A 13833-nucleotide genomic window follows, 5' to 3' on the forward strand; every position below is an offset into this window, starting at 1 on the left:
TGGTTAGCAATTTTAAAGGGCTAGACGCCGACTTCTGCAACACCACGCTCACAAACTCGAACATAATACACTGCACCATCTGAAAAGAATGCATAGTCAAAGCAACAAAAAGTATACGGAAAGACAACAGATGTTCTAGAAAATAGTTGTTAGGAATGCTGCCCACTCTTTATCGGTTCTTTTGCTGATTGAGTTATTAAGTACGAGGTTTAAGATATCGCCACACACTCTTCAGGGATCGTCGCCAGTTTATACCCAAGGTTTACTCGGTTTTTGCAAAGCTGCCTTAAAAGGCTGTTAGTAAATTCCGTTGTGTCTCTACGGACTTTTCATTGCCTTCATTCCTATGTTGTATGTGATAATGCAGGGTATGTGTAAATTCAATATAGTATCATGCGTGATTGCTTTTCTTTTCTTTTTGCTACGTCTACATTTTTGCCAGAGATGCTCGCTTCAAAATTGAGAAGGCGGTGTTCTGCTGCTCCTGCAGAGTACATAGGTGGAATTTGATTTGTATGAAGGCCAGGGAGAAGAAGAAAGAGAACACACGTTATACGAGGCTACAGAAACAGCACTTGCGCCACGTTCTGCTTAGGAAGGCAGAAATCACCCTAACGCCATTGCTACTTGCCGCAAGAACGGCCAGGTCAACGTCGCCGTTCGTTCGCACCAGCTGATAACCACTTTCAAGAAAATTTGTCTTTAAATGGTGAGTGTATTTGCGCCTGCAACCGCACTTTGTTCAAGTCAGATGTGTCACCTACGCAAGAACAACATAGCCACCTGCTTGAGGGCGCCCTCACGGAAGAAATCAGCACGTTTGTATTTTATACAAGCAAAACAAGTTTAGATAATAGCACGCTATGTACTAACACAGCACCACAACGCTTATGCGCTTGCACATAATTTGCAGCGAAGCAGGCCCATATGCGGTGTCTTTCTTCTTTTTTTTTTTTACAATTTAGTGTACGCCACACCGAAATGCAGGTATTTTCGCCAGGGATTAAACAACCAAACTAATCGGCGTATTTTCTTCCCTTATCTGAGACGGACAGAGAATATATATATATATATATATATATATATATATATATATATATATATATATGAAACTGCAGGCTGGCATGGGAATAAATCCTCCAGCCTGCTAGTCTGCGCCGAGACAAAGGAAGAGAAAAAAATCACAGCATATCCACGAAGTGAATGATGATGAGTGGGCGAAGCACCGGGGTATCATTCGGGTAAACCACAGCTACAGACGAGAGATAAAGAGAGCGCGCGTCGGGAACGAGAGAGAAAATTACACCATCTTCCCGTAGGGGAACCCTGAGTAGTATGCGAAGCAGTCATGGGGTCGACTCAAGGTAGTTTTATCAGCTGTATAAACTTGGACATGCAGCAGCACCAGCAACGCGCAGAACTGTTGTCGACGCCGTCGGCGTTTCGCCCGCGTTCGCACCAAACGCGCGCAAAGTGGAACCGGAACCGGAAGTGGAACCGGAACGCCATCTAGTGAACACTTCATAAAACGACAGGTGGCTACATACTACCACTACTACTACTACTACTACTACTACTACTACTACTACTACTACTACTACTACTACTACTACTACTACTTCAGAGGAGGGAACGACCCACACCCTAAGGAGCTTCGCCCCTAAAAGGTTATGACGGGTGACGCTGGCAAACCGCAGCACTGCTAAATTGTCAGCCTCAGTAAACTGCATTAACTGTACTGTGTGCTCATTATATGACACCAAATATCGCTTGCAGCATCCTTGCCTTCACGTGAATAAAGAGAAAAATTATTTCTATCGGGGAAAAAATGTGTTGCAGGCAGCGTGGAAAGTAAAAAAAAAAGAATATATAATTATAATCAAATAGATGTGGCAATAAAGAAAAAATATCACGCCCAACGTGGGGCTCGAACCCACGACCCTGAGATTAAGAGTCTCATGCTCTACCGACTGAGCTAGCCGGGCTTTTTTTTTTTTTTTTTTTTTTTTTTTTTTTTTTTTTTTTTTTCTTACATGGTATTTATTGCATCATGTATATGCGAGAGAAATACTATCTGCGGAAAACGTGCAAGCACCAGCCAACACATCTTATATTCATGGCCTAGAAATTGTCTAAAATCTCGTTAAGCACACCCTACACGAACAAAAACTACAAGTAGTTTTGTTCTTAAACAAGTGGCAAGTAACTTTGATCCTAAAAAGGTGGCAACGACAAGCAACGTAACAAGAGATGGTACCAGTCCGGTTGAAAACTCTGTCAAGTCATACATGTCCTTCAAGTGACCAATCATTTGAGCGTAGTGAAATTTCGCCGAAACAACAGGTTCAGCGTTTCTGTCTAACTGCGCGGTCTCCATAAGCTGTGTAGTCCAATTAAGAAAAACATATCAAAAGGCACGTCTTCTGAGCTAGCCGGGCGCTGACCTTCGACGACGCAAAATGACGACTAATCCCATCAATTGACTGGTCATGCGTACCAGCTTTCGAACGTGCCAGTAGCACTCGCCGCTTTCTCGTTCTATTTTTGTTCAAGGTGACCTTGAGGCGAATGACCAGGCCAATGGCAAAGCCCATGGAAAGGCTACTGCCAATCTGGATTTCTTTCTATAGGGCAGGAGGGAGTGGTGGGTGGTGAATAAGTATACGTCTCCTCGGTACTACAGTGAAATGTCTTTATCCACACTTTCCTGCCTCCTCATCTCGAGGAGGCAACGCCTCAACTCTCGGAAGGAATCGTTTGCGGCAAAAGTGCGTCGCTGAGCGTGCTGGTGATAGGGAGAGTGGTTGAAGGAGACTGCAATCTAAACAAAACACTTCACAACGCCGCCAAGCTTCCGTCTGATTATCTCGCTCACCTATTCTACCTCCTCCTTTCTGCGTCTCTATCGATATCCCCTTTTTCACACAAGTCATTATCTGTACTCTCTTTCTTACTCCGCGTGATAAAGTGATGATCACTCCTGCGAAAATCCGCGCCCCTGGTGATCACCGGCTTGAGACATCCTGCACCTGATGCCCAGATTGCGCTCATCATCCTATTTACATAATTTGTTAACGTTCGCGGTTTCTGTGGCACAGCAAATAAATCTATAAGTACAAAACATTTCTTTGAGGAAGGTCGCGGTGGCCCCTGTGAGGTGAAGCTCCTCTTGCCCTCCACTCTGCAGAGGTACGCGCATCAACAGAGAACGAGTGCTGGCTCGGAAGGAGGGTGGGGTCTGGTTGTATCTGCCCACTTCGCGTGTTAACGGCACGCATTGGCCTCTTCGACATGCAGTGCTAGTTGGCAACAGACCCTCGATTGATGACGCAATCACCCATCGCGGTATCTCAGCGGTTATGGCGTTCCGCTCCTCACCACAAGGGCACGGGTACGATTCACGACCGACATTCCGAAAATGGCGGAATGCACAGACGCTCATGTACCGGCTATTTTGGGGCCCCTCGTTAAAGGTTCAACAGGCGGTCAAAAATTAATCCTCAGCCCTCCACTACGGCTCTCCTTCATGACCTGTTTTAAATTTTAAATTTTAAATTGGCACCGAATTTGTATAGGTAGTAAATGGCCGTATACTCAAGAGTCGAAGGGGCCCTACGGCCCATCTGGACGTCCTTTCCCGTATGCGAGGTCTTGTGTAATCTTTCGTTGACTCTGCGCCATTGGGATGCACGTTGCCTCATCCCTGAACGATACAGTGGCCGACGGTCACGTTGAACAGTCGAGCTTTCATCGGCTTATCAGTGAGGCAACAACAAAAAATAATAATTTATGACGCAGTACATCGCATGTGCCGCGCCGTTCCTGATCGTCCACGTTCTGTATCGCCAAATGAAAGAAATATCATAAGCAAGAAACCGCTACGCGCATGGAAGTCACTTTGCCGCATGCAGTATATATAACAGCTGCGCTACATCGCAGCTGGGAAAAGGCATGATATATAGGGAAACCTTGTCAACCTGTTTCCACTGCTTTGTTAAGAAGATGGTGGCCAATGAGCTGGGTCATGACGCAATCACCGTTTCATGTGCGAGCTTTGGAACTACCCTACACGCGAACAAATAAACGAGCTAATGCGTGTTGCGTAGCGCCGTTACAGCCTTCTGTTCCATGTAACGGGGGAAAAAATGCTAAATATTGCCTGTGCAGAAGCTAGTGAACGAGGGGGGCGGAGGTTCAAAAAATAAATTGGTTGATCCCACTGAAATGGTCGAAACACGAAAGTGAAGCGTGTATTCTAACAAGCACTGGCAGCTTTCTTGCAGATTACCAAATTCAAGTCCTTAACTGTGCACAGTATTTTATTATTTACAGCTTCGCTCGCGGTATGGCTGAGTGGAGGTTGCAGGTGCGATTGCCGCCCGCGGCGGCCGCGTTTCGACGTGAGTGAAATTCGAAAACAGTCGTGTACTTATATTTCATCATCATCATCATCATCATCATCATCATCCGCCTATATGAAGGTCCACGGCAGGGCGAAAGCCTCTCCCTGCGATCTCCAATTACCCCTGTCTTCCGTTAGCTGATTCCAACTTGCGTATGCAAATTTCCTAACTTCATCACCCCACCTAGTTTTCGGCCATCCTCGACTGCGCTTCCCTTCTCTTGGTATCAACTCTGTAAACCTAATGGTCCACCGGTTATCCAACCTACGCATTACATGGCCTGCCCAGCTCCAATTTATCCTCAATGTCAACTAGAATATCGGCTATCCCCGTTTGCTATCTGACCCACACCGCTCTCTTCCTGTCTCTTAACGTTAGGCCTAACATGTTTCATTCCATCGCTCTTTGTGCGGTCTTTAATTTGTTCTCGAGCTTCTTTCTTAACCTCCAAGTTTCAGCCCCATATGTTAGCACCGATAAAATGCAATGATTGTACACTTTCCTTTTCAACGAGAGTGGTAAGCTCCCAGTCAGGATTTTGTAAAGCCTACCGTATGCACTGCAACCCAATTTTACTCTTCTGTAAATTTCTTTCTCATGATCAGGGTCCCCTGTGAGTAACTGACCTTGATAAACGTGCTCCTTTAGACTCTAAAGGCTGACTGCCGATCCTGAATTCTTGTTCCCTTGCCAGGCTATTGAACATTATCTTTGTCTTCTGCATATTAATCTTCAACCCCACTCTTACACTTTCAAGATTAAGGTCCTCAATCATTTGTCGTAATTCGTCCCCATTGTTGCTGAATATAACAATGCCATCTGCAAACCGAAGGTTGTTGAGATATTCGCCGTTGATCCTCACTCCTAAGCCTTCCCAGTCTAAGAGCTTGAATACTTCTAAGCGTGCAGTGAATAGCATTGGAGACATTCTATATCCTTGCCTGACCCCTTTCTTGATAGTTAAGTCTACTTTTCTTGTGGAGAACCAAGGTAGCTGTGGAATTCTTGTAGATATTTGCCAAGATATTCCTGTATGCCTCCTGTACTCCTTGATTACGCAATGCCTCTATGACTGCTGGTATCTCTACTGAATCAAATGCTTTTTCATAATATATGAAAGCCATATAAAGAGGTTGATTGTACTCCGCAGATTTCTCGATTACCTGATTGATGGCATGGATATGATCCATCGCACAATATCCCATCCTGAAGCCAGCTTGTTCTCTTGGTTGACTGAAGTGAAGTGTTGCCCTGATTCTACCAGAAATTATATTGCTGAATATCTTTTACACAACACTGAAAGCAAGCTTATTGGTCTACAATTCTTCAATTCTTTAACGTCTCCCTTCTTATGGATTAGTATGATGTTGGCGTTCTTCCAGCTTTCTGGTACACTTGAAGTAGTGAGGCATTGCGTATGAAGGGCCGCAAGCTGCGCAAGCATGATATCTCTTCCATTATTGATTAAACAGACTGTTATTCTATTTTCTCCAGCAGCTTTTCCCCTGGTCATGTCTTGCAAGGCCCTTCTAACTTCATCACTAGTTATAGAAGGAGCTTCTGCATCATGTTCATCATTACTTCGAATGAAAGTAGCTTGGCTGCTCTGGGATACTGTACAGGTCACTATAGAATTTTTCTGCTGCTTTTACTATGTCATCGAAATTGCTGATCATATTACCCTGCTTATTTTTCAGTGCATACATTTTGCCTTGTCCCATGCCAAGTTTTCTTCATGCTGCGTCCAAATTTTACTGCTTCCTCAATCTTTTCCAGGTTATAATTTCGAATATCCCTTACTTTCTTCGTGTTGATCAGTTTTGACAGTTCATCGAATTCTATGTGGTCTCTCGAGCGTGACACTTTCATGTTTTGTCGTTTCTTTATTAGGTCCTTTGTTAGTTGGGAGAGCTTACCTACTGGTAGCCTTGGTGTCTTACCTCCCACTTAGATTTAAGTGCACGCTAAAGAACCGCAGTTGGTAAAAGTTATTTCGGAGCCCTCTAAAACGGTATCTCCCATAACCCGAGAGTTGCTTTACGGCGGTAAACTCCATAAATCAATCCACCAATAAATAAATCACTCAATCATTCAATAAAAAGCTTCCTCCTCTAAAAAGCTCAGACGCCAGCTGAGCTGGAACATTCAAGCAATAAGGCGCATGATGCCAACACAGCCATTACTTTGCTTTGGGGCTCTTCTGTCGTTCTTGTTTTGTTTTGCTTATTTCGATCTTGCGCTCCGTTCACGGTGATCCACTTTCGCGAGCCGGTTTCGTTGCTACGAGATCTGCCCGGTTTTTGGAACGCTGGCACACGTCCAGCCGGACAGCCGTGATCGTATAGTGGTTAGTACCTTGCGTTGTGGCCGCAATAACCCAGGTTCGAATCCTGGTCACGGCATAATTTTTTTTTCGTATCGCTTAATTTTTTGCAGGAAGTAGCTAGTACTCTGTATATATATATACCAACGCGAAACGGCAGGGACAGGTATGCTGGTTTTTGTTTGTAGTTCACAGACAGTCGCATGGTATGTGCTGCTGATTCTATACCGTTCCATACGCTTTATTTTCCTTTCGCATCCTTGTTCACTGCCTACATTGCGGCCTTTGCATTGAACTCCCATTGGCAGCTTCCATGAGGGTGATCAGGGAAGCATCCCACCCCGTCCTTCTGGGCAGCCGTGATCGTATAGTGGTTAGTACCTTGCGTTGTGGCCGCAATAACCCAGGTTCGAATCCTGGTCACGGCAAGTTTTTTTTTTATTTTTTTATTTTTTAATAACATTTCTTCAATATTGTGTCCTGGAACCACTTTTTCTGTACTTAGCTCGTGTGCTGGAATCTCCTGTGGACACAGTGAGCCATGGCGGAAAATGTAGCTTTGCTTATTATCCGATGTTAAGATGGGAATGTAATGTAGGTTATTTAGCGTTCATTACTTAGTTAGAGCTAACAAAAATTGGCGACGCTATACACAAGCAGAGGGGGAACAACACGCCTGTATAATTATATGCCAGTCGTAAGCGCGCGCACAATCAACAGTCAACGGACATATCATCAGCGTTGAAAGCTGACAGCATCGGTAAGAGTCATAAGATTTCCAGAAGGACAACGCGTTTGTTCAGTTTGAAATGAGAAAAACGCAAGGCGGTGATGAGCGCGTAGTCGCCTCACAAGTCTTAAGTGTAGCGAGTTGTAGAAGAGCGTCGTTGTTACCGCGATTGTTTCTTGTAAGGAACTTGAAAACAATGAGAACTACACTGTATTCTCTTTGTCAGGCATCATGCATTGCGATGTGCAAGTTCTTGCGAACCAATGGCGCTATTTATTTGTGCTGAAAGTACGCGCTTTGTGAAAAATGGCATCATACCGATACCTCGTATTCGACGGACATAAAACTTCGATATTTCCTAATTTCGTGAAGAGTATCAACAACATGCAAATCCTTAACTCCACATTAAAGTCAGATATCACAGCCCTGTGAAGAATATCTTTTATTTAGAGCACTTAAAATGGAGAAATATGATATGTCTCTTTATAGCTTATGTTATCGTGTTATAAACCTTACGGGAGTCTTAAAAATTACTTTTCACGAATTAGTGACTTCTTTCAGAGCGGCGTATGATATATCACTTTTGTCCGATTCAAATGTCTGAATATTGCCGTTTGCAGAATCACGACAGTTTATATATATATATATATATATATATATATATATATATATATATATATATATAATTGTTGAGTTACAAAGTTGTACACTCGAATCTTCAATTATATTTCTTTCTGATTTTCAATAATAATTTTTAACCTACTGATGGCCTAGATAAAAAAAACTACCTGGTACAGTTGGTAGATCTTACATTTTCCATTTAAATATAACAATCCTGATCGCATTCGGTGCGGTGGATTCCGGGCTAAGCGACTTTAAGCGACCACCAAAACTAGCATTCTTGAACGCAAGTGTAACTCATTTTTTTTTACAATGTTCTACGAGCTTTATGTCAATATTTTTGGCAGCGCACACATATCTATGAAACCAAGGGACCGGCAGGGAGTGCTGACTTCCAACCCAGAAAGACTCTTCACTCAGAACACATGACAGCGATAAAGATAGGACAGCTCATAAAGAAACACTTCTGCATTTTTTTTTTTTTTTTTTTTTTGCGGCGAGATAAAATGGACAAGCTGATTCAGACTTCAAACAATAGTGAGTAGGCATATTACCTATGTAGAGATATTGGTTAAACAAAAAAGAAAAAGCTTTCGCCCAACGTGGGGCTCGAACCCACGACCCTGAGATTAAGAGTCTCATGCTCTACCGACTGAGCTAGCCGGGCGACGCTTGTGAATGTCTCATCTGTTGAAATGCGTGCTGCGGGTTCGCCGGGTGCATTTGCACCCTTCTTCTCCTCCCCTCACTGCCCTTCCTCCGATACGTTCTGGCAAATGTGGCGCTGCGCCAAGCAAAGGGTATCGGAATCTTGCGAGCCCCCAGCGCCAGAAAGACGCGTGCGGGGCTGTGAACGTTATGAATTGATGGACGAATCCGAAGTACGGAGAATGGGGTGAGTTGGTGTGCCTTCAGGGCTGCAGGAGCGCGACTAAAGACAAAGAAAAGGACAGAGCACCACACGTCGTCATGTGGTGTCCCGTCTTGCCATTACTGTCTTTAGTCGCGTTGTTGCAGCAATGGATGAATGAATGCTCTACACTCAAAACTGTGCGGCGAGTCAAGTTGCAATAGTCGTTCCTGCACACGGTACCGCAGGCCTATATAGATGCCCTTGCTCATCGATCACCGCTTGAAGGGCACGCTGACGAACTTTCGCTAGCAAACTCAGATGATACTACATGCACGTGCCTTGGTGTAGCTTTTTGTGCTTGCTGAAGCGCTGTATTACGGCGCCATCTACCAAGCGCTCGACGAATGGCGGCTGTTGACTCCAGGAATTTGTCGCGGACCCTTGCGTCTTCTTGCAACTCCCCACCCACTCCGACGCTTTCTCTTTCTTTATTTGCGTGATCAGGTACATATAGCAACATTCTTCAGACAAAATGACAAGAAACTGTGTAATTACTGTTCATAACTGATCATGGCAAGTAATGAATACTAAGTAACATTGACAATCGCGTCTGATAAAGCGCAGCAGCTCGATCAAAAACGTTCGTTTTTTTATAAAGTGACGTCGAGTAAGCAGAGAACTTGAGTGGTGCGTGGCTACAACTGTTCGAGCATAGCGTCGACGCATAGAGAAGCGCTGCGTGCTACGAGCAGTTCCAATAATGACCTGGTATAATTGAAAAAATAACTGGCTGTTTTTTTTCTCTATACTATACTCCTGTACACTATATAACACATAATCCAGATTTATTACCCACAAAACATGTAGTATGTCGGTAGTAAGAAAACAACTCGTTGCAGTTTATCCTATAATACGAACTAGCTTTCGGTGTATGGATCCTTTTTATCGTGTAAGCGCATTGGTCTGCAGAGCGACATTGAAGCTTGCGACAGGGTGATCCTGGCTTTATGCCCGATCGGCCACGCCGTAAAAGCAGCATCCGTGTCAGTAGTAGGCTAGCGCCAATTAATGTAAACGGCTCACGAAGCGTTAGAAATGCGATCTCACAGAAAAGATTACGAGTAGCGACACCTATAACCACCTGGATGACAGGGGAGATGGGCTTATTTCATACCAAGTTCACTGAAACATGAGCACCAACACTGCGTGGTCATTAATAAACAGCTCCACAAGAGAAATAGCTCCACCAAGGACGCACCTTTCGAAGACGCGGTGGCGTGGCGTGCATGCGTTATGCGAACTTGCTTATCTTTTCGCCATAGACCGCAGCAGAGATAAAGCCGTACACATCACTCCACAGCGCTTCGGGCGACCGCGGTCAGCATTCTCATCACATGCAGAAAGTATATCCGTCTGTGCATGAGGAGTGCGCAAACGGAATCGGCTGCACAACACAGACGCGTCCCTATAGTTTTTGATGACGATTTGCTGCTTAAAGATTACTGCAGAACTTTGCCACAATGCAGGTACTCTCCACGGGCCCACCGTACGTCGTATTCATGTCTCATCGCACGTGAGCTATATACCTAACACGGGACCCCGCAACCTTTGACCACGAGGTGAAAGAAAGCTTCCTTCCCAGCTCAGTTGCGGAACAGACTTGATACAGGCTTCGTTGGGAACGTCATTCAATATTACCAATCTGTTCTGTGGTTATTGGATAAACGTATTACACAGACATAGTCCGCCAATCGGGTATACCAGTTGCCAGTGTTGACAGCGGTGCATCAACCTATAGAGCCAAAGGAGCGTGGTTCAAAGTCCATATACCGCACCACAATTCATTGACGATATCGCTTGCACGAAAGTGAAAAGCGCGCGGGCACTAGGTTTTCTCTGTTAAAAGTAACCAGCTATTAATGCATTCGCTCGTAAATTACTCACCTCTTTTAAGCTCGCGTCGTCGCCGGAAATGTATAGTGCGAATGGTTTACTGAAGAAAAGCTTCGCGATGCCAAGTGTCTGAAAAGTTGTATACAGACAAGCATTTTCTTTTTTTTTCGGCTTTTCTCAGCAGAGAATGTCCGATGTAATATTTTCATCACAGGTTATCATCAAGCTTATCATCACTCTTAGTTTATATCACTGTTATAAATTAATATATTGCAGGACAGGCGCGGTTGAATTGCGGAGACACCATTTATTCGTGAGCGAACGCACGGGCCACCCAACTCCTTCTCAATAGTTTACAGCATTTTAATAAGAATGGCTCGCTTTTAGGCAACCGAAATGTCTGTTGCGTCAATTTAGGCAGGACAATTTATATTATTTCGTCATCCTAGGCATGTTTGCGTCCTACAAAAATGATCAGTGGAGCTGCACTATTACGCTCAGTTCATTTATTGAACGCAGTGCTCAACGTGCATCTGGTGACTTTTCGTCCCATGGTTTTACTAGCGTCATTATGTGTTTGAGATAAAGTGTTGTGTTTGAGATAAAGTATTTATCATTTACTAGCTCCTCATTTGACCGGAGGCCCAGTGGTGCGTGGAATTACAAGGTTAGAATAAAAATGGTGACTAAGCACATTTCTTCTTTGTTCTCCCTTCTTTGTTTTTCTTTTTTTTTTTTACCAAGCAGACTCCCTGAAAACTTTGCGCTCTTTCTCTTGCAACTGAGAAAATATTCAGTCCTTTCATTTTCCTTTTATTTAGGGGGGATATTACATACAATTCCGAACATTTACTACCTGAACACCACTTCTATATGTTGCAGTAAAAATAACCTCACGGCATCATCCAGAAATTCTTAAACCATACTGGACCCTCCCCTCATGACCCCACAGTTTCTTGCAAAATATCACACCTTTTTATCCCTGCCTCGAGAATTTCTTCGAATACACGAAATGCCACTGCAGAAGCAGAAGAAAAAAAATGTTTAAAAAATATTATGCCGTGACCAGGATTCGAACCTGGGTTATTGCGGCCACAACGCAAGGTACTAACCACTATACGATCACGGCTGTCCGGCTGGACGTATGCCAAGGTTCCGAAAACCGGGCAGATCTCGTAGCAACGAAACCGGCTCGCAAAAGTGGATCAGTGAGAGCGAGCGGCGCACAAGACAAAACAATCACAGAAAAGGGAAAAAAATAATAATTGACCTGACGCGGCGGAGCGGCTCTGTTACATTCAGCGCATGAACCGAACACAGACACCGCCAGGCAGAGGTGAAGAATGTAGTTACACAAAGTGCACGATACTTAGCGCTTCGGAAGGACAGTGAGGTTCTCTTGGCGAGCAACGCAGTCAAGGGCACGTGTTTGAAGTCTGTACGGCTCCATCCCGCCTCTTTCGAGACTAAACGCTACGGCATAGTTATTTCGTTTCTTTTGTTACTTCCACAGTACTTAAAATCACTAAACTGGCCGTACTGAGAGCGTTTCACACTCGCTGACGATCGTTGTCAACCAATTGTCGTCATAGTGGAAACGTTTCTCTTGAAAAAATGTGCGTGAAATTCAGATGCGTTTGTACAGTAAGTACATTAAAATCAACAAAATGGCAACGTTAGTACAATACGTCTTTTAGAAAGGCTTGTGTAATAAATTGCACCTCTCGGCAGCTGAGTACGTATTAAGGAAAAAGAGATACATCGAATGGACCTTTTAAATTTCTCACTGGTTCAAAAGGGTACAAGCGTACCCCGGCCAGGCCGGGGTACGCTTGTACCCTTTTGAACCAGTGGGTGCCCGGCGGCGGTGGAAATCGAACCCACAGCCTCCCGCAGCCGAGGCGGGCCCACTCGCAATGACGTCATGAGTTAAATTTTTATAGGTAAATACATTGGTTCGCCTCCGTGGGACATTTTAGTTTGTTTGTTGCTTGTTACTGTGTGTTTTGTGTACAAAGTGAAACCTCGTTATAACGAAATGAGGTATTATATTGAACTAATAGATATAAAGAAGTGAAATGCTCCTTGCAATCCTCGTAGAGATTCATAGTGCAGTAAATGTAATAATGGATAACGTCAAGCAATGAATATAGCGAAGTAATTCTGACTCCCCTTCAACTTAACGAGGTTTTACTTTATTGTGTATCTGTTAGGTGTAGCGTGCGTACAATCTTATTTCTCATCATTTCAATTTGGGGTATAATGCTGACATGACAAGAAAGACGAAACTCGCCAGCTATCATTAATGAGCTCTCTCTCTCACGGGCATGAAAATTATTTGCGAAACTCTACGCACAAGTAGCAATGCCGTTTCGTCAAGGTGATATATTGAAACGGCTTAAAATATAACAATAATGCGATTACTGATTTCTTTATATGTACGTAAAATAAATGTTTAATGAACTTTCTAAATTCATATAGTTGAAGAAAAATTTATGCGAAAAATAATTTTAACTGTCATTCTAGTAAATTACCCTTCAAGAATACCAGAAACGTCACTGTTAACGGGAGCGGAAATTCAGTAAGTCCGAAAAGAAGCAAAAGCGAAAAATGGTTGGGGACGCCCTCTTCTTCAAGTTCTCGCACCCACTCGCAATGACGTCATGAGTTAAATTTTTATCGGTAAATTGGTTACATTGTATTCTAATGGAGCTAAATACTCAACTTCGAATGTTTCGCAGACATTTACGCTTTGGAAACGGCCCAAACACGAAAAAATAAAAACAAAGATCCGTGATGTCGCGCTGACGTACCCGGCTGCTAAAGTGTCAGCGTGAATTTTAAAAAATTGAGCTTTGTACCTTTCTTTTCTCTTCTCGCTATCAACCTATAACCTGGCTTTCCTCGGTTTTTTTTTTTTTTTTCGTTCTCTCTCTTCTTTCCGCGGAGCCGTACAAAAGCTATACCTTACGATCCACGGCGTAGCCTTGGGGGTACAAGGGGAGGGAAA

At 43.8% G+C, this 13833-nt stretch overlaps 1 protein-coding gene and 5 non-coding genes across 9 annotated transcripts in view; 2 read left to right on the forward strand and 4 right to left on the reverse strand.

Moving 5' to 3' along the window:
- LOC119437764 (scoloptoxin SSD14) overlaps nucleotides 1-13833 on the reverse strand; it is a 121827-nt gene that overhangs the window by 38726 nt on the left and 69268 nt on the right. Inside the window, exon 1 of one of the 4 annotated variants that reach the window (XM_049660855.1) lies at nucleotides 3595-3638. The exons of the other annotated variants lie outside the window; for them this stretch is intronic. Coding sequence (XP_049516812.1) covers nucleotides 3595-3623 — 29 coding nt within the window. The 5' untranslated portion in view covers nucleotides 3624-3638. Of the gene's footprint in view, nucleotides 1-3594; nucleotides 3639-13833 lie in introns of those variants that run through there. 4 annotated transcript variants of the gene reach the window in all.
- On the reverse strand, nucleotides 1913-1985 carry Trnak-cuu (transfer RNA lysine (anticodon CUU)). The gene has a single exon. It is a non-coding gene; the product is annotated as a tRNA-Lys (tRNA).
- On the forward strand, nucleotides 6734-6805 carry Trnah-gug (transfer RNA histidin (anticodon GUG)). Its single transcript has one exon. It is a non-coding gene; the product is annotated as a tRNA-His (tRNA).
- Nucleotides 7083-7154, forward strand: Trnah-gug (transfer RNA histidin (anticodon GUG)). Its single transcript has one exon. It is a non-coding gene; the product is annotated as a tRNA-His (tRNA).
- On the reverse strand, nucleotides 8672-8744 carry Trnak-cuu (transfer RNA lysine (anticodon CUU)). The gene has a single exon. It is a non-coding gene; the product is annotated as a tRNA-Lys (tRNA).
- Trnah-gug (transfer RNA histidin (anticodon GUG)) lies at nucleotides 11881-11952 on the reverse strand. The gene has a single exon. It is a non-coding gene; the product is annotated as a tRNA-His (tRNA).

The sequence above is a fragment of the Dermacentor silvarum genome, chromosome 1 (assembly GCF_013339745.2).
Source record: "Dermacentor silvarum isolate Dsil-2018 chromosome 1, BIME_Dsil_1.4, whole genome shotgun sequence".
NCBI classification, from domain to species: Eukaryota; Metazoa; Arthropoda; class Arachnida; order Ixodida; family Ixodidae; genus Dermacentor; species Dermacentor silvarum.